At 40.9% G+C, this 21070-nt stretch overlaps 2 protein-coding genes across 3 annotated transcripts; both read right to left on the reverse strand.

The window, feature by feature from the left end:
• Positions 1-1084: 1084 nt before the first annotated feature.
• LOC115754130 (enhancer of mRNA-decapping protein 4-like) lies at positions 1085-13402 on the reverse strand. The gene is made up of 12 exons (XM_030693069.2): positions 12653-13402; positions 11915-11964; positions 11689-11842; positions 11328-11546; positions 8195-8323; positions 6263-7888; positions 4969-5328; positions 4760-4879; positions 4120-4290; positions 2465-2626; positions 1870-1995; positions 1085-1593 (listed from the first exon to the last, which is right to left on the reverse strand). Exons 1-12 carry the CDS (start codon positions 13298-13300, stop codon positions 1285-1287), a joined length of 4074 nt encoding a protein of 1357 aa, XP_030548929.2. The 5' UTR covers positions 13301-13402; the 3' UTR covers positions 1085-1284.
• Positions 13403-18316: 4914 nt separating this feature from the next.
• LOC115754132 (RNA-binding protein pno1) lies at positions 18317-19337 on the reverse strand. Of its 2 annotated transcripts, none has more exons than XM_030693071.2 (2): positions 19298-19337; positions 18317-19179 (listed from the first exon to the last, which is right to left on the reverse strand). In XM_030693071.2, the coding sequence occupies exon 2, from the start codon at positions 19115-19117 to the stop codon at positions 18458-18460; it is 660 nt and encodes a 219-aa protein (XP_030548931.1). In that variant the 5' UTR covers positions 19118-19179; positions 19298-19337; the 3' UTR covers positions 18317-18457. The 2 variants fall into 2 exon arrangements, with proteins under 2 accessions (XP_030548931.1, XP_030548932.1); XM_030693072.2 differs by having other exon boundaries at positions 18317-19161; positions 19280-19335.
• Between the last annotated feature and the right edge of the window lie 1733 nt (positions 19338-21070).

Genomic DNA, 21070 nt, shown 5'->3' on the forward strand with positions numbered 1-21070 from the left:
ATAAATTTTTAATGAATTGATTACGCATGATACGAGAGAAGAACGGCGGATTAAATGTTTCCGGATTGTCGGGGGCACTCGTCAATTGGTTCTATTGTCAGTCAATTAGGAAAACCGATGCTGAATAGAGAATACCCCACGACAAAGATGTCTCGTCAACATTGATGGTCGGAAGGAACGGGCCCCGGCTTTCATCGCTTAAGAAATACGACTTGGCCAAGATTGTAGTGGGAGAACGGCCACAAAAAAATACACCAAATTAGCATCGAGCTAGACCCACACGACGACCGTTTGCTGTTATTTTTAAGGTAGCAAGTCTTCATGTTTTTTCCACGGGAGTTGCACGACAGACATCAGTCAAGTATGGCAGATTCTTCTGGCGCATGAATGTGCCTTATTTGCCTCTTGCCTCTTTGCCCTCCCACATCAGTACTCTCTCATAAATATTTATAACAAAAGATCCATTTGATAGGAGGAAATCCATTTTCGAAAGATTATTTTCCCACTTTTCAGTGTTTTGACATACAGAAAACTAATCCATTTGCGAAAAACGTTTTCCTTGAATTGAAAACAAGATCGAAATGCGAGAAATACGACTTTGCTTGCCAGCAAAAAGGAAATCATTTTCCCAAAGCTCCGTTTATTTCGCGAAAAACGAATGATTTTGAATTTTTTTTCCTAGAAATGATTATTTATATGACTTGCAATAAAAATACTTTCATTATCGATAACAACTTCCGTCTTAACATTTTTGTGGACGATGATAATTTTTTGCACTAATTTATTTTTATATATGATACAAGCAATCATTTTTAGAAAAGCATTTTCTAAATCATTCAATTTCCGTGAAACAAGCCTACCCTAAAGCCACCAAACAAATGAAAACTCATCATTTCCATGGAAAACATTTTCCAATGTCACGAAGTTTTTAGTGAACCAAAGAAGCGCAAAGAAACATAGATGATGGAATCACCCCATGTCACAGATCTGTTACCTGCCCAGAGCAAAGAAAGGCTCGTATGTTTTGCCTCAACTGCCATGAGAGAACGGCGGACCGTGAAGGTAAGCGAAGAAACGAGCATGCGCAAACAATCATGGATTCTTTCTTTACTCTTCTTTTAACGTTGGGAGTCGGATCCTATCTTCACAGTGTCGGTAGCTACAGGAACTTTACAGCCCTAGAAACCTCCAACTGAACTCCCTAAAGATCTGTACAGATTCGCTAAAATTACTATGGGCCTCATTTTGACTTTGCCCTACTACAGCATTTCACAGGTATTATTGTCAACTAGAGGTCATCAGCATGGAGTTAATGACATGCATGAGAAGGCGTATGCTAGAAAGCTCGGGACTGGCATTGGTCGGCAGAGTACGTTGATGGCTCAGTATTCGGTAAACTTGCTCGAAGATGGGCCGCACATGCACCGCGATTACCGGGTCTGACGGGTTAATGGCACCGGCCACATCTGTCATCCATGACAGCTTCCGGGGCATGTCTTTGTTGATGTCGCACGCCAACTGCTGCAAGAGAGACAGTAGTACTCCTTGGCTTAATGGGAGAGGTGCGATTGTCAAGATCCTATGTAGATCGACCTGTCAAAAGGACGAAAAAGGTTAAAGTTTGACATCTCTCACAAAATCCAATCTATCTGACATATCAAGCAACTACAAATGCAGATGACGCCTTACAAATCCATGAACAAACAAAAGCAAAATTTATCGTGATCATTTGGAATTTTTATCGTAGTAAATCAAATCACTAGTTATAAACAGTAATTACGTCCCAGGTTCGTTCAAGTTTAACAGGCAAGACAAGAAAATCCTGAAATAAATGTGATACTTTCTACAACAAAATCAGCAACTGAATACCTGAGAACATAACCAAGCTACAGTGGACACATCACTTCTTTGCAGGGCCAAGGTGAAAGCTTCCTCATATTTGTGTTCAGATATTACTCTCAACAGCTCTTTTGTTGGATCAAATGGCTTGTCAACCTGTTAATAGATGACATCAGTTCTCTACAAAGCACAACAAGAAAAGGGGGACAACTGAAAGTAGTAGTGACATCATATTTTGGCCTTCCAAGCAGGCCCAATAATTCAAATACTTCCGAGTGTTGAATCAAAGTACATTAAAGCTAGGCATCAAAGGTACTGTTACAGTGACATCCCATTATGCATGTAATAGATGATTGACAGGAAAATTTCTATTAAGAAAAGCCACATGCAAGGCAGATGAAGCAACATACTTTCTTCGAATTGGAGACTCATAGTAAAGAGGCTCATGGAGAGATGTACAGAATTTGAGGCACAACCACCTACAGTTATGTTCAACTTATAATGCGGAAAACGTTTATGTAATTGCTCCTCGACAAACGCCAGACAATCTTGCAATTTGTGTAGAAAACATGACACATCTCTGTAGTGCCAAGTGGCGGCCAGAATTTCATACAAGAAGTCGAACCTTTTCCTGTGGACCACCTAATGGCCCGTTGCTTAATTCTGTAACCAATGGGCTTACAGGTGAGTTAGCTCCAGCTACGGCAAGAGCTAAAAGCTTCCGTTGAGCATCAGCCAGATCTCCACTCAAGGTCAGCGTCATTGACAATGCTGAATTAATGGCATCCTGCAAAATAGCATGAAAATTAATATTGTTCTAGACCATCTAGGAGAATTTAAAAAAATTATTTAAACCAATATAAACAAGAAAAGCATTAGTATTTCCTCATCTTCTGACAAGTAAGAAGAGAAGATTCATTAGTAAGGCACCAGGGTGTATGAGCCAATTGAAATATCTCATAACTAGTGTTTGGTGGCACACTGTAGGTCAGATTAAAGTGTCCAGACGGTATGGGATTGTTAGGTATGGGATTGTACTTACCATCCTGAGAAGATCTTAATTTAAACGGGAAAAAACTAAAAGAAAGAAGAACGAACAGTTTGCAGCATCAGGATAGTTGCCTAATCTCTTCATTCTCTCCTCCCCCCTCCCCCCCTTTTTCTAGTTATGCATTGTACTTACCATCCTGAGAAAATCTTGATTTAAACAGGGGAAAAAACTAAAAAAAGAAGAATAAACAGTTTGCAGCATCAGGATGGTTGCCTAATCTCCCCTCCCTCCCTCTCACAGCATCAGGATAGTTGCTTAATCTGCTCCCTCCCCCCCAACCTCCCTCTCCCTCTCTCAGATGGCCAAACAGGACCGAAGTTACACTTGTTCTTTACCACGATCCACAACATGTGTGTGGGATGGTGCAAACACTACAACAGAGACGATTGCAAAGTTATAGACCTTGGGCAGATGATTGCCCAAGATTAGGGCTATTTATTTGATTTTTAAAGTTTTTACCCAATTGTATTCTATTCCCCACCAAACACCCTAGGAAAAAGGACATGTCTCTTTTTAACCTTTTATCCAGTATCGCCCTAAAGAATGGCAGAATATATGAAATACGAGGGATTCCTTATTCAATCCAATTGTATCCCAAATCCGACTGCATTTCTAGACATATAATCACAGCCAACGGAAAACAGGGTAGCATTATGATTGTTAACATTTGTAGGGATCTTGCCATCTTATACTTTTGAAGCCTATATTCAGCATTTTCTCAAATAAGAAGATATGTATCCAAGTACCAAGCAAGAGCTGACTGTTTAAATCAATTAGATATTAAGACAAAATATAACAAAGGCATCAAGGAGATGTGGAATCCGGTTGAGAATTGCTTTCTTGGAGCACTTTTTAATATTAATCTGGAACAAAGTCTAGGTATAATCTGATCGTTAACGCAGTTTATGAGAAATCGATGTCAGATATGTCTGCAAAATCTTTGGAGATGATCTCACAGGACACTGCTGCACCAAATTTTACATTCCTTTAGTTAGGTTCACACAATCCCAAAGAATACTAAAATCGTTCAGGACACTGTATCAGTCCTGAATCTGGTTTCAGCCAGATTTCCAATCCCAAACCTTCTGATGGTCTTAATCTTAGTATCATTTTATTTAGCATGGAAAGTTTGCATATCACAGCCAACAAACTGCCAAGACATGATAATGATCGAAGTAATTAAGGCGGTAATGCCAGACATAGTCAAAGTTGGAAAGCAGATTACACACCTTTAAAGCAAGTGCCAATGGAGAATGAACAGATTCTAAATGCTGCTGAGCTGCAGAAGTGTGTTCAATGATTCCTTTCTGGAATGTAGTATCTACTTGCTCAAACATAGCTTTACAAGACATCTCAAAAGCAGGGATCACCGAAGCTTCCAAAGTAGACTTTAATGCATCCTGCATGACATTCATCATTTCATGCAATCATATAGGAATCTCAAGACATGAATGCATATAAGTAACTTGGGTAATTAACTAATGTGCAAAATGTACAAACCTCACAATAAGTAGAAGCAAAAGGAAAAAGAGCAAGGAGGAGGAGGGATATAAGCAAAAGGCCAAAAAAAAAAATTTCTTACAAATAGAAGCTACAAAAAGACCTTGCTGATGAAAAGAAAATGATTTCTCAAAAGCAAAGAGAACAAGAATTGAGCACTCATAAAATGAACAAGCACAAATATTCATTTAAGGAAAAGAAATTGCCAAACTCCTTTGCTTCAATTAATGCACAAACACGTACTAAAGCCTCATTCACTTTTGCAAATGAGTGCACAGTAAAGTCTTAATTATCTTCTTTAATGGGCTTGGATCTTGCATGCCTTAGAGAATTTCCCTATAAAGACAATTTGGTCAAACTTATACTAACCTGAATAGCTTGCCTGCCAGAAGTTTGGAACTGTGCCAGGATTTGTCGGGCGACTGTGGCTTCAAGTTTTGAATTAACCGATTTCTCTAGTTGACTAACAGCTTTATCACCAACTCCTCTCTGGATCATAAGAAATAGAAGAATCAAAATGAGAAAAGGAGGAATCAAAATAAAGGAGATCTCCTGCTAAGAGAGAATTAGACTTTTACCTGGAAGGACTCTGAAAGAGCTGAAGATACTGTCTTCTCAACAGCTGGCATGATGGCACGAACTACAGATGCTTGAACAGTAGCCAATTCCTTTTTCACAATTTTGTCCAGAATGGCTGGCATATCCCTGTTCATTAAGTTATTAAGCAAATTTGTTATTTGCTGCATACGGTCCTGTGCCAATTTCTCATTTTTGAAACTCTCTTCATGAAACCGAGCCCAAAAGGCATCATTATTAGCCTTGACAGTTTTCTCCATGGAACGCCCTAGGGAAGCCTCCAGCCTTCTGCCTTCTTTGGTGATCGGCACGTTAACAGTAGCAGTCATTTGCTTCTTCATTTCTTTTTGCATGTTCATCAGCTGCAGTAGGTGATCATATCAAAGATCTAAAACTAGCACAATAATCTTCTCCAGAACATTCTCACTGCAGAATTAAATTAAGGAAAATACTAAAAACATACCTCACTTTTAACCCAATGACTGCTTATATACCTCTATTTTTGCAAACAACATTCACACGCCTCTAAGCAAAACCCGACAATGAAAAGACCAAATCGCCTCTCCTTGCAAACTCATTTTAGCATCTTGTACAGGGTTTGTGTGGTTTGTTTGTAGATGGTTTCGAGTGTTTTGGGAGGGTGTAAGAATTTAGGATTTGGGAGGGGCATTTTTGCAATGAAAATATCGCATTTATATAACTATAGTCACCGGATAATTAAAGTCAACATGCAAAGTGGTCTCCAAAGGTAAAACTCAGGTATGTATTTGGTATTTCAAAGTTGAGGTATGCAAGTGGTCATCAGGCAAGAGGTGAGGTATGATTTGGTAATTTTCCTTAAATTAACCATTCAAATATGTCAAGCAACTAGGTGAAAAGAATGCATTCCAAAAGGATCGCTTGCTCCTTTCCAAAACAATTCACAACTCAAATCTCATTTTCCCCGCATCAAAACAGACCAGAACTTGCTGAACTGGGGACCTGACACATTTGACAAACACAAGCTACAAAAAATCTTCCAAAGTAAATATCTACATTGCCTCATATTGACCGGACTCTATGATGAAAACCAGAGAATGATTACAGACCTTCTAATCATCCCAATAGCAGCACAAGTTCTAATAGAAAACTCAAATATATAGCAAAAAGACTATAAACTCTCAGATGCAGGCCAAGCTCCTAAAGCAGTGAAAATATAAACTTCAAAAAAAGATATATTTGATTCTGGTAAAGAAAAAAACAGTACTTTTTCCTCAACCTATGAACATTTCCTAATCCAATGTGTTTCGCATTTACCTGATTAAGTTTCTCTTCCATTGCGACAATGTGAGGAAAAGCAGCTTCCATTGATGGAAGACTTGAACTTGCGATAGCTTCATTGTAAGAATCTGTTGAATTGGAAGCACTTGGGGAAGATGAAGATCGACCTGAGGCTTGGGAATTTCTCTCCTTCTGCTTTTTACTTTTCACACTTGATATTGGGCCTGGCAAGACTGTTGCGGCCATACCTGGCTCCAAAATCTTTTCACATACATATTTTGATGAGTCATGGATTTCTTCCACATCAGCAGAAGGGGATTGACCAGGTGGCTCCATCAATCTACTATTGGCAACTGGATTAGCTTCTGCCAAGCTTTCTGATAATTCACGGCATTCCCTGGCCACCTCCATTCCAAGATCTGAAATTTGAGAACTAAAAATTCTCTCTCTGTTCTCTGCAACAAAATCCCTAGTCCGCTCCTCAGGAGAAAATTCATCTTCCTTTGTAAATCCTGTATCTGCTACAACTCTGATCTCCTCTGGTGTATTAGCTGCGTCACTACTAACAACCACATCTGGAGTATTTGCCTCTTCCTCACTCTTGCCTCCAAGAAAACTAGTTTCAGAGGATGAAACAGCCCTTAATATTTCAGAGGGAGTAATTAAGTGAGTAGGATGTTTGAACACAACAGGACGGTTAAGCATGGTGGATGCATTATCTTGCGAAACTCTCTTTTCATCATTCCTCGACTCATCCTTCATCGGATTTACATCTGCCATCTGTGCAGGGACAGTTTCCACTTGCCTATCTGCAGAAGAATTCATGACTTGTCCGTTGCCATAGTGATCATTAAAAGGAAGACCAGAATCAGAACCACCTGATGGACTTCTAAAACCAGAAAGTTTTCGAGACAACCTAGGACTTAAAGGAAGAGGAGGGGCAGATGCAACGACGTGAATATCAGATTGACTAGTTGGAGGTGCCACATTAACGGTTTGAGAATCTTCATCCAAGGGTGTAACTGCTTGTGGAGCGGCCATCTCAACAGAAGCAGAGCTTATGGGGAACCTGATAGTCTCTGTAACATCAGGGCTGCTTGTTCTCTCGGTTATTTTAGGTGCTGAAGCAGCTGATGGAAATTCAGTAGGTTTGATTACGGAAGCATCTGCAGCTGTTGGTCCTTCAACATTCATCACATCACATGGCACATCAGGATCAGACTTCTCTAATCCCACCTTCTCCAAAAGTGGTGGTAGGCACAAAAATAAGTCCAAGGCATACTGCTGAATAGCCTGCGTCTGGACACAGTAAACCTGAATTACATGTACCCCATATGGTGATATGTCACTTACCCCGGTAAAACTCAGTATGGGCATTGTTACGGTAAACTCTGCCAAGTAGTCCATGCGAGTACTTGTTGGATTGGGACCATATTCTAAGTGCACAGCATAGATAGCATTCTTCTTAGCATTTGCAATCAAAAGAAGACCAGCTTGAGGTAATACAAGAACTTGATTGAAGAACGCATCCTGAACATGCGGTTCAGATGAACTCCTGAGGTCCAACGTCTGTGTGCACTTCCATAATTCATCATCACTTGGCAAAAGCCAACCTTCTTCGCTTGCTGAAGCCCAAACCTTGAGTTCACGATTTAATGGACCCTAGAAACAGTTGCAACAATTTCAAACAAATAAGCACAAAATGAACCACACACGTGTGATCATAAGTGCGGGCACTCCAACTTTTCTGTGTTGGAAAATTTGAAGGTAAAAATCTAAATAATCAACACTCCATGCACATACATTGATACAAGTTACATATCAGTACTAACATCATCCAGAAAACAGATTAGCGTACGAGCTACATGTGGAATCCCAATTGCCAGTTGCTGTGTACTGCTGCCACCAAAACTTTGGTGGAAAATGACAAACAAATCAAGAAAGAAAAGAAGGTCATTGAGCTTGTACCGCTGTTATAAGTATTATGTGGTCTGGCCGATGGGAAGAAGTCACAAATGCAGCAGAACTAACAGGATGGCCATCATACGGTCTCAGAACAGCAAGTGGCAATGTTTTACGATCTTCCCAAATCTTTATCTGCCGCACAACACAGGCTTCCAGTCAAAACAAGTCCAAAGACTAGGGAAAATAATTGCCTATCACCATCAACACACTTTAGCAATAACCAAAGAACATGGTGGCACATTACCACAATAATAGCATGCACAAAATTCAGTGTAATAGGGGATGATGCATAAACAGAGGAGCAGAGCACAGTGTCAAAAGATTCAGCAAAAAGGAAAAATTTAAGGATGATGCATGAAATAGGAGAGCAGAGCACAATATAGTAAGTGGACTCATATAAAAACCACTCCGCTTTGGGTAATAAGGCCTAATTGTTATTGTCACTATGCATGAAAAAGGAAGCAAGGTAGAAAATAACTAAACTATGTGGGCCGCAGCACCAAAAATGAAAAAGGAACTGCTTTAAAGGAAAGGCTGTCAAGGGGATTGAATGAGTTCAGGATAGGCTTAGTTCAGTTCACAGGAGCTTAGTCATTTTCTTATTCTTACTAAATGGCTAAAGGAGTCTAAGTGTCGGTTCACGGCCCTAACAGTGCAATTTCAGCGCATCTTTTGAAGTATTCATCTAAACGAAATGCTGATGCTGGGTATCTTCTTGGCCGCCTGTCTTAAACATTGTGGATTCCGATTCACGCGGCCGTTCTCTGTTGCATTGGTGTTGTCACTCCCCACTCTCCACCATAACAAAATGTTTCCAGAAGTTGAATGGTCTTCATGACCAACCACAATCATTGTAAGTGTGACTTTGAGAAGCAACATGAGAATGCACATTTCTTCTTTTTCTATGAAACAAAGCCAGAAATAACTGCCAGGTTGGATGTTATAAAACTTCTACAGAGCTGAAATACAATATGGTAAAGAGTTCTCCAGACATTTATTACAATAATACTCTGACATCTATGCATGAAATGATTGTGAGACTTAGTAGGATCACTGCCAATTGTTTTAAAAGCTTAAGTTGTTAGATGAAGATGTGGTATAATATTACTCTATCTCTTCCCCTCACAATTAGCCTGATCTTTTTTTTGCCTAGTACTAAGCGTGGAAATATTTAATCGGGGGAGGTAAAAGAGGGCCGGAAAGATTTGAACTCAAGATGTCCTGCTTTGATACCGTGTTAGAAAGGTTTTTTTTTCTTTTCCAGAAAAGTTGCAGGATAGTATACCAAGCAAAAAAGGAAAATGCTGGTCTGGGAGATACAAAAGGCTATTTAAACACTTACTAATTAGAGCTTACACCCGGCAAAGAAATTATAACATAAAGGACCAATCGTATTAACTATCAAAAGTTAACTTCTTGAGGAACCATTAGAAGCAGCGGCCACACACTCCCCTGCAGCTTTTCACAAAATCCAAAAGTTTGCTAGGGTCTACAGTCATACGCTATCGCAAACTTCAGATTCCTCGATAATCCTTTTTATGGCCTGCTTTATGGCCAAATCTCTTCACTTTTAGGAATCAAGAGTCTCAGAGCCATCCTCTTTCCCTCTTCCCTAGTGTAGATAAAGATCTTATGGACCATGCCAAAAAGGTGAGAAGGAACTGCGGTGAAATAGGGTGAAGGCAAGAAGAGAGAGAGAGAGAAAAGAACGATTGGGCAGAGAAGACATTAGGGTTAGGGTTTCAGTTCAGCCCTGGCTCTAATACCATGTACAGTTGAACCACGCCAACCTGTTCTAAAAGCTTAATCTTTGGGGTTGGACTTTCAAACAATGATTATCAACTTTGAGCAACATAATCTGAGGATTACTAAGAACTAGAAATACAACTTCAAAGGTTAATTTCAATAAGTTAATCAAAAGCATAACAGCATAACAATGTCCACTATGACATTTTTAAAGAAAGTTGTAGACTTCGTTAGTACCAAAAGCTGTAGGAACTGGAAAATAAAACCAAATAAGCATGAATTTCAACACTACACTGGGAATTCTTCTCAAGGAAGCCAGTAACTGACCTAGATTGCCATCTCTGCTATTGATTTGAAATGTGCGATGTAACTAGAGAGTATCACTTTTTCTAAGCCCTTTGGGTGACAGACCATACAAAAATGACATACAGCATAGTAATTACGTTGATCTATTCTAATCGAAGCAGACCAATAAAATATTCAAATGTGCAACTTGAGCATATATTCACTTAAGCTAGCATTAGCCTTTACCTCTCACAAAAATCAAACGAGACAATGACAGTGGAAGTCTTACAAATTGTGTATATCCACCACTTTAGTCCTAATTTTTTTCTTCTTCTTTTTTTGTGGGGGGGGGTTTCCTAAAACTTGTCGCAGTTATTCTAATTAGTCTTTCCATTAACTCCGTCACCTTTCAGTGGACGGAAAAATCCGAGCCAGCCTTTTTCATTATCACTTTTATCCACTTGGTTGTTATTTAAACAATGGAGCGTTTAAAGTCCAAAACGGTGTTGTTTTCATACTTAAAATTACAAAATGAACAGATATTTAAAAAAAAAATCGAAAATAAAAAAAGTCAGGGCAGAATTGGTCATTATAAAGGAATAACAAAGAGGGCAGCTGCCAGCGAGGGCCGACAACCCTGGTTGGGGTGATGAGGGCAAGGGGCCCCCACTCAGTGCTGGTGAGACAGCCGTGGCGACCATGCGAGGGCACATAGCTCGTGGCAAGGGGGGCAACAAAGAGGGCAGTGGTGCCACCCCACTTCCTGCCCTTTCAGCCTGATCTCAATCAGAATTTTTGCCCCTTTTCTTCATTTTAGTCTATTTTAGAAAAAGTGATGAAGCTAACAAAAGGACTAATTCGAAGGACGTCGACAAGTTTAGGACTTCAATGCCTAAAAAGAATTCTAGGACTAAAGTGACAATTGACACAAGTTTTCAGACTTCCACTATGGTTATCCCAAATGAAATACATCAAGAACTCTTTCAGATCTAGGAATTGAAAGTAGTGAGCCAAGTATAAGTGGTTTGCCATGTGACAATTAGCTGCAAGCCAAAATGCTTAATCAACAAAAACCTGTACAAGATGACACATGCAAGGGCCATACCGTGCCATCGACAGAAGAGGAAACCAAACGAGAGGTCATCCACTGGCACATTGACAAATCGGTCACTTCTCCATCATGTTTTCCAACTAATTGAACCCCTTCAATGAGAGTATCAATAGGACACATGAGAGGTTCCTCTGCTGAATAAACTTCACCCTTCCCCACTTTAGTCGTATCAATTCTCAAAACATGTTCTCCTATTCCAACCACCAGAATTTCCTGAATAGTTTCAAGAGTATTCACAAAAGTCAAATGATTTGAAACTTGACTCAACAACCAAAAGGTCAGCGAGGGAGAAACTGCACAAGAGAAAGCAGACCATACTCCAACGATATGAATAAGTACATGAAGAATAAAACACCTGTTTGTGACAATGCCAACAAACTCGTGGATGGACAGACTCCTCTTGTGTTAGTTGAATGGCAATGATGATGTTTCCAGTAATCTGTTGCTTATTATCCTCCTCTAGGCTTTCAGAGACTTTCCACACATAAATCCTTCCATCTGTGCTTGCACTGTGAAAAAGCATGCCCTATGAGGCAAAGGAATGGCACGAACAAGCTTAAAGGAGTTAAGTGTAAATTTACCTGGCCAAAAGGTGAACATCCTCTGCAAAGAAAACCATGTCTGTGATCCTCTGAGAGAAGCAAAAGTTACTTAGATGAACAGAAAGGTCCAGAAAGACAGCAATCACAAGTGAGATACTTCTCGTCAAGTCTGTCTCTCTCCGAAAAAATAAATTAGACAACAGAAAACAATTCCCAAAGTTATCTATCCTACGTCACTTCATGTCCACCACGAGAGAGCTGCATGCATACAGTGAAGTACCGAATCAAAGAGAGGAACCTGCATGAGTACATCAAAGCAATGCCTGGAGTATGTCCTATATGAACTATCGGACAGTCAGCATCTCATACTATGTAGGAACCTCTCCCAGGTAAATCTAAAGTCAAATGTACTTCTCCTATGCAATAATGGCCAGCTGTTCAATGAAGACATCCATATTCATCTTCAAAGTACTAAAGCTAGCAAAGCCAATCTATTGTCTAGTTTTGCGGAGAATGAGCTCGAGTTAGGAAAAATAAACGTCAGTCACTTCGCAAGAAATGCACAGGTATAGCTCAGGAACAATGATAAAAGGTCTATCTTCGCACATTATCATTTCGTAACTGCGAAGAATTTAACTTACTATCATACCAGAAATATACTAGCTCGACCTTAAATCCCAAGCATAGAAACAACTATCAAACTTCACATGATATCCTCGCAAAGCTAGTCCACCGTAATCGAATCTCGAGATATACTTTCAAATTTGATGAACCAACCTGTGTGTGACCCCGGAGCAAAGACCGAGAGGCAGTATTCATATTAAGCACCCTTATGTTCCCTTGCTTCAAACCATAGCATATATATGACTGGTTCACCGCAATCTGCCGCCCCAACACGAGCTGGGGGTCCGAAGTGTACTTCGTGATTGGCGTGACCTCCAACTGCGGCTGCACCTCGCCAGCCAACCTTACATCCACGTCATACACCACACAATCCCCCACCAAATGCCGCCCCCTCGGGGCCTTACTGCTCGGCATGCGAGCAGGCCCCCCCGGGGCCAAGACTGAGCTTGGCGTGGGGAGCTCGGATGGGCCCAAGGATGGTTGCGGCAACGAACTTAGCAAGGCCATGAGGTGGGCTCCGGCGTTAGGGTTCGGGGGATGGAGAAGTGGGGTAGGGTAAGAAAGAGAGCGCTGAGAGAGGAGATGCTCTTGGTGGTTGAAGGGAGAGGTCTGAGGGGGAGAGTAAGGAAAGTGGCCGGGGCCGACGGTGGGCAGAGGATACGAGGAGGAGGAGGAAGGCGGCGGAGGATAAGAAATGTGGGCTTGAGCCTGCGACGGCGAGGCGGGCGGCATGAAGAATTTGGCCATGTCGAAGGGGGGAGGAGGAGATGATGGCTGGTTAGGGTTTCCCGGGGAAGCCATGAGAGAGGACGAGGTGCGTCTCCAGACTTGAAGATCTACAGAGAGTGGAGGAAATGGTCGCTTCCCGTGACCTCGAGAGAGAGAGAGAGAGAGACTCGTGTACTGGAGATTGCAGAGAAGGAGAAGAAGATGATGATTTTGTACAGGCTTAACTTGGTGAAGAAGGATGTGCTTTGCTCTGCTCTGCTCTGCTCGGTCACCGTTCAAATCGCCGGCTCTCTCTCCGGTCTCGGGTTTGGGTCAACCCGTCGATAACAATTCCGACCCGACCTTACTTTGCACGACCTTTTTCAAATACTTAAACGTTAAGTCACCATTTCGAAAAAACAGAACAAACGTCGAGTCATCGACCATGTCATTTCGCTTGGTATTAATACCTTTTACTTCATCCCTTAAAAACGAAATACAATAATCACCTTTATTTAGCTTAAACACTCCATTTTTACGGTGCACTCACTATACTACCCTTGGCTTTTTTTCTCATCACCTGCAAAGAATCAAATGTGAGGCACATTTTGGATCTTTTTTTTTTTAAATTTATTTATCCTTCTCTTCACTTTCCTTTTTCCTTCTCGGTGTTTTGTCGACTAGGGTGCTACCTCGCCTCCGGCGTTGGTTTATTGATGAGGTTTCAAGCTCCCTATCGTCTCGAATGTCCAGTTGCAAATGCATCGGGGTTGTCCTCTTCATGTTCCAGTCTTTGCTAGCGTTGCCCGTGAGGCCGAGCACCACGATCAATTTATCCCGATTCTCGAAAATCATTGCGATAATCAAAGATCGCCGAAGAGAATTACAAGCCCTCTCTTCGTTGGTAAAGCTCGGAATGATCCTCTCGAACTACCAAGCCACAATTCTCAAAAGTATTCTTCCAAAATCCTTATCGAAGGCGGCGAAATCCAATCGCCGACTCGACCGACGATGGAATTCAAACTTCCCTCACGAATTACAACGTGACCCTCCCTAACATCTTGATGGATCATTCGTGACTAGGAAATTTGAATTTGCCGGGATTGTACTTCGAAAGCCCAAACTCCAAGATCTCCAATATATTCGATCTCAATCTGATTAGTATGGTTAATCCTCGTCCTACTTTGGAGGCTCAACACCAAAGCCGAGCACAACAAGAAAGTCTCTCGCTCGCCAACCTATTTCTCGCGAATAATTTGAACTACTCAATGAACCTTAAGACCTGCTTGGGAACAAGCGGGAAGTGAGGCAATTGGAGAAGATGGGGCAATAATCGGCGAGCAATGTGGTCGCGGCATAGAACAAATTCCTCTCATCCTTGTCGGAGGTGGCAACCATGGGATGGTCCCTGAAGGCGGCAAGAGCTTGTCTTCAGAGTTTCAATGCGGCGTTTGAGGAGGAATATTGGAAGGAGGAAGCGGATGCTACGGACCATCCGGGTAAGAAGCTGAGGGACGAGATCAAGCCGTCCATCTTGAGGAAAATTGGAAGATGAAGATGAAGAAGTGCCGGTGATAGGCTTCAATACAAGCGAGAACAAGAAGAAGGAAAGAGAAAGAAAAAAAAAACAAATGGAAAAAGAAGGGACCTCAAATGGGTCCCACATTTAAGTCGTGGGATACAACATTGAAGGGAGGAAAATCGAGGGGGTAATATGGTCAATACACTATAAAAGAGAGTGTTTTTTGTTGTTGTCAAAAGTAACATTTCATTTCATTCATTTTCTCGAGATAAAATAAAGAAATCGCAATTCAACCGCAAACCAAAATACACCATAGACAATTTTAAAATAAAACAAGCTCCAGGATAATAAGAAAAATTATTAGAACAAGGTTATGGGTACTCAAAGAGCACATCTATAACTTCTTCAAACTATAATTAGCGGTTGATCACCGAATCTGTCTTCGATAATGAGCATACATCAAGAATTCCATTTGTTATTATGGCTTTACCTTTCGGCGGTGCGTGCCTATATTAGGTGTCCTCAACACCATCATTGAGCAGAGTAAAAATGTTGAACGAGCATAGATTAGGTGACACAAGCAAAATTTTCACGAAACTCCTCCGATCTCCTTCAAAACTAGATTTGTTTATCACAAAAATCGGAGGAGAGTGAAACCCCGAAAATATGCACCCAAAAAACCCTAAATTTAAACTAGATCGGGATAAAAATATCCTAAAAATGAGAAACGAAAACTTCTAGATTTAGGCTAAATCAAAAGAGAAAAGCTCTCAATCGGAAGGAAAATAAGAAAAAATCAAAAGAAAATCAAAACAAATTAAGACAATGGTGAGGGGAAGGGAGAGAGGGGCCCTTAGGAAATGTTACTGAAGGTTAGGGTTTGGGAGGGTGGGGAGGTGGGGGCAAACTGGAAAGTTCAGTTTGAGCCATATGAAGAGTGAAAAAAGCGTTGCCATACTTTTTACTCCATCCTTCGAAAATGAAATACAATAATCATCTTTTAAACTGCCCTAATTTATTTTGTCCGATAACGAAATTAGACTCATTTAACGAATCCACTTATATTTGAAGCACGAAGATTCATTTGTTTGCGGCAAGTTGCATATCGTGAATTCATGTGATCGGCTTGTCTAAGATACTGTCATCCATATAGCATAAAGTTCGATTAAACACGGACAGCCTCCAAACTCCATTTTCATAGGATCCATCCATTACGGGCATTAGATAAATTTGGGAAGAAAATGAAAGTACACAAATATATTAATTACCACACAGATATTTCTCCACTTAAGGCATACGAAAAATAAAATTTTCAGCAAAACTCATTAAGAAGATTAATCACCTTCTTCACGATTTATTTCGCTATATAACGTTTAGAGGAGTAAAGAGATCAAAGAAATGGAATTGGTGACCATGTATGTCAAAATGGTAAAAACGTAATTTTCGCTTTTACATGCACGTTCACATACGTAAATACTAAAAAAAAAATCGATAATTCTTTTTTGGTCATAGACTTATTTCCAAAATTTGAGTTCAAGCACAAACTGGAATGAGTTTGATCCGATTTTCAAGCAATATACAAACAAGTCAAAGGAGAACTAATTTGAATCGAGCTCGAACTTGAAAAATCAAACTCGAATAAAGTGTTGGATATTGAATGTCCAAATAGAGTCGAGCCGACATTAATTTGAGACTTGACACCCAATGGATAACCAATACATGGCCATAACTCGATATTACCCGTTAAGACCGGCAATCTACAAACCTACATAAAATGAAGCTAAACATTATTGGTCCCATCTTTGACAATTGCCATTGTCAACGGCAGATGTATTAGTTTTAGACACACAATCACAATGAAATAAAGAGCAAATGCGAGAAAGAGAAATTGAGACACAAAGATTTATCTCGATTTACTCTTAAATTATAACTACATTTAACAAATGATTCCACTATAAAAGCGAGACCTCGTGCTTTCTGAGAATGAACATCACCCCAACAAGGCGCGATCATCAAAATCTTCCTAGTCTTTCCAATATTTTGCTTTAATCATCGACCGTGTCCGACCGAAGATGATTTGGCAGATATGACACGAATCCCTGCAAAAAGAGTGTAGTAGATAGGAGGAATAGAGCAAAGAGAGCAACAACAAAAAAATTACAGCTAATAAGGATCTGCTTCTCCTTCCAGGCAATAAAGCTATGTGCAGACACAAGCTGGTCTGTCCGGATGGTTATCAGGGCAATTGGGAAGGAATATTGTAGGAACAAGAATCTCAACCTCATGCACGTAGGTAGGGATGTCAAAAAAGTCCGACTTGATCCGAATATTTCGGGTATTTTCGAGTTAAATCTCATTCCGTTTCGAGTAATATGTAAAAGACCGAGCATCGTGAAACTTTGGGTTCAGATTCGGTACGAGAACACATGAAAATAGCCTACAGTTTTTCAGTTCCAGATCTTGAAGCGCACTTCTCTTGCTCCCAAATCCACGTCTCCAAGATCTTGATAAAGCTTGAACTAAGCAGAAGCAAACAATATAACTTGCCTCTCTTGTAAATCCCACTCATGCCCTCAAAATCCGAATTCTCTCGGGCCCAAGGCCGAGGCCGAGTCCCCCAACGGAGGCAGCTCCACCGTTTTGAGAAGGAGCCGATGGAGGCGTCTGGTGGGCCACATCGGAGACTTGATGATGATGGCGGTGGTTTATTGTTCACGGCCATACTTGATGAAGAAAGACCAGAAAAGGAGGAAAATCTATCTAGCTCTCGCTCTCCTCGTTTCTCTCGTGATCTTCTTCCACATCTAAAGTAGGAAATTGGAGTTTGTCTCTACTTTTGCTAACAGAGAAAGCCCATCAACTTCAAGAATGGCTAAGTTTCGTTTCCCTTTTGGACCTAAGCAAACTTCGAGGGTATTTTCAAGTAAGAAAGGAAAAATATTAGACTAATCCTTATACACTACCATGGTGGAGCTTATAATTGTCCTTTCCATCTTCCAAACTGCACAAGCATATGCTCACACGTCATTCACCCCATTGTGTCCTGGAGTTTTGGATCACCCAGAAACACGCAAGAAGTCAACTGATAACCCAATCCGAACCGAACCCGACCCAAGTTTTCTTTCCGGGTTTTTTCGGTTTGTGTCTCGGTTTTGGGTCACAGCAAACACACGGCCACTCTGTTTCGATGCGGCTAACATCCCTAGATGTAGCGAGCATCACCCAATAAAGCAGAATGCATATCCAGCACCATGCAGACATGCTAGCAAAATGGCAGTCTTGCTCTTGTCCCTCCAACCCAAAGTAAGTTGGACATGGGTTCTCTCCTCCTCCTCCTCAATCCGTCGCACGTTACAGATTGACAAAACATCCGCTCGCAAAAATGCTAACTGAGCTTTTAATGCTCGTGTCAGCTTCAAGTGTTGCTCCTGCAAAAACCAAAAACTATCTGGCCGACGCCCAGCAAAGCATAAAAAGTTTCCATCCGCTTGACATTAACAACGCATAAAAACAAACACCTTACGAGCTCGCGTATAAGAGAAAACCCAGGATCAATTCTACCTGCGGTTGGCAATTTCAAAGAGAAGTGAGAGAAACATGATGATCTTCTTATAACGCTTTCTCTTGGCAATAGATTACATACTCTCCACCTCTCAATCTCCGTAACAAAAATTTGAGCAATCTAGTCCGCGAATAGCATCAAGATGAAGCTCAAAAGAATCCCAATTTCAAAATCTCTCGGCAAGTCTTGCACTCACGGCTCTGAGCTTCGAGTACACCTTACCGGCGGGTGAACCCAGAATCAAGCTACAGAGCGAATCCCTAGCAATCTTGATGTTGGCGAAAGAACCCAGTATGTGGATCTTGGAATCCGCGATCACGATCCTCGTCTTCGTCGCGTTCTCGATAGCGAACTTGGTCTTGCCGCCTTTACCCGACAACCTCCCGATCGCGCGCGACAGGTGCTCGCCCCGCAGGGTCTTCACGTCCTTGATCTCGAAGGACTCCACGTAGAGCTCGTCCAGCCGCAGCAGCGCGACGGCGTCCGGGACGTCGAACCCGAGCATGAAGGCCTGCACGAAGTCGGCGCACTTCTGGAGGTTGCTGACGTCGGGGGTGTCCCGCCTCGTCTTGAGCTCGACCTTGCGAGCCTTGAGGTTCATGCGGATGTCGATCCTCATGTGCTCGTAGACCGGGGTGTAGATGTCCATCCACAACTTCTTCAGCGGCGAGTACCGGTGCGGCGGGACGGACACCTTGCGGAACTGGACCCGCCCGTCGGACATCTCGTGCGCCTTCAGCGGCGCGAACAGGGGCTTCGCGGGCAAGTTGGGCTCCGCCGGAGCCGCCTCGACGTCCATGGAGGCAGGAGATTGCAGAGGCTCCATGGCGAATCTTCTTCCAACGAGCTCCGCTCTGAGAATTCCAATGGGATAATGAAAATCAAGAACCACGGAAGCAGAATCGAGTCCCCTATAGTATAGATACGAGAATTCAGGAGCAAGAGATTTTACCTTCTTAATAGGTTTGGGTTGCAGATCGAAGAGATGAAGCAATGGAAGGCAGAAGCTTTCGGTCGGCGCCAAACAGAGGAGGAGGAGGAAGAGAAAGGAGGTTCTAGGGTTTTGTACCTGTGAGAGGAGCAGGGATTTATATTGTCGGGTTAGCGAATCCGGATCCGGAAGTCATTGGGCTTTCGTGATGGGCTGGGTTTAATGTTTTGGTCAGATTTTCTCATCTGTTTGAAAGAATGTTTTATGTTTGAAAAGTTTTTTTTTTTTGGTCTGGATGTCTACTTGTTTTTTTTTTGTCGAAGTATGGCTTTTTTTTGTCGAAGCATGTTCGAAAATTTGAATATGCACGTATTTTGAACTAATAACCAGTTCATAAGAGACTGCAGCTTTTGAAAAAAGAAAAATAAGTGAAAATTACTCCAAAGTCTAAACAATGTGGAATGCTTTCATTTTACTTCTTACATTTCCACACCTTGCATTATGTTACAGAAAACATTTACTATCATCCATTTCAACGTTATATGTTGTTATGTACTTCAGAATTTGTTGAATTTCAAAGAAATCAAAAGCACAAACTAAAATAACAACAAGTGACCCAAAACAAGCCACGTACCTAATAAATTAAAGCTACACATTTATAATTGTTAGTTTATTGGATCTTTCAATCACACCAACATAAATTGATAAATAAACATACCAAAATCAAAAGAATCCATTGTTAATCCAATGAGAGAGAATATGTCTTTTTATGGATATAAATCTCCACCACTCTCCTCTATAATAATTATAATGGAGTGTATATTTTTTCTCTCTCGTGATTTTGTAGAAGAAGCGAAAGTGTAAGAATGCGGAAGCGTGAAAGGAAGCAATAGCCGTTCTCCACAAAAAGAGATCTTATATAAATGAAGTGATGGGATCAACCTTAAAGTTGCCAAATCGCAACCGTTCATCAATGTTTAAAGATAAGGGTTCTAGAACCTCAATTGAATATAGCAAATCTATAACAAATATATGCCCATACCATATTTAATTAAATAATAAACCTGATAGGTTACATATTTGGGTGGATCTCATCAAATCCAACAATCTCCCACTTGACCAAAAGTTCTATTATCTATCTAATTCACGAAACTTAACACAACCTAATCAAGCATATGAAACACTCCTTAAGTAAGGTCATGTCCGACATTTAAATAGAAATGAATTGAAGCCATGTTCCAATGCCACAAGTACCGTTCTCTAGTTACTATTCCCAACACAATCATCAAATACAACATCTAATGGCTTAATAGTCATGAATAATAACGTTTTATAGTATAAACATGTTCTTGAGGTCCATATATAATTGTTTGTTTTCAAAGGCTTCAAATGTGCACATATAATAAGAAACAACAAACCATAAATTCAAAATCCATTACAAAAGGTGATCACAAAAAATAAAAGTACATCATGTGTCCAAAACCATGATCTAAACTAAAGGCTATCAACCAAACCCATGCTAGCAACATGCTCTCGAAAGAGATTGGGTAGTAAGTCTTTTCATCATGGGATTCGCTAACATGGTTTTCGTACTAATATGTTAAATGGATACAATTTGATTTTGAACCCTTTCTTTCACAACAAGACACTTAATGTCAATATGTTTGGATGCACCACTCGATTTTTTTTTTTTTTGAAAAGAAAATAGCAACCTGGTTATCATAGTGAATCTTCAATGGTTTGAAATAGTATCACTACCTCAAGCCCCATAATGAAGTTCCTCAACCATAAACCATGAGAAATCTCCTTATAACATACTACGAACTCTGCCTCCATAGTGGAAGATGC

The sequence above is a fragment of the Rhodamnia argentea genome, chromosome 2 (assembly GCF_020921035.1).
Source record: "Rhodamnia argentea isolate NSW1041297 chromosome 2, ASM2092103v1, whole genome shotgun sequence".
Classification (NCBI taxonomy): domain Eukaryota; kingdom Viridiplantae; phylum Streptophyta; class Magnoliopsida; order Myrtales; family Myrtaceae; genus Rhodamnia; species Rhodamnia argentea.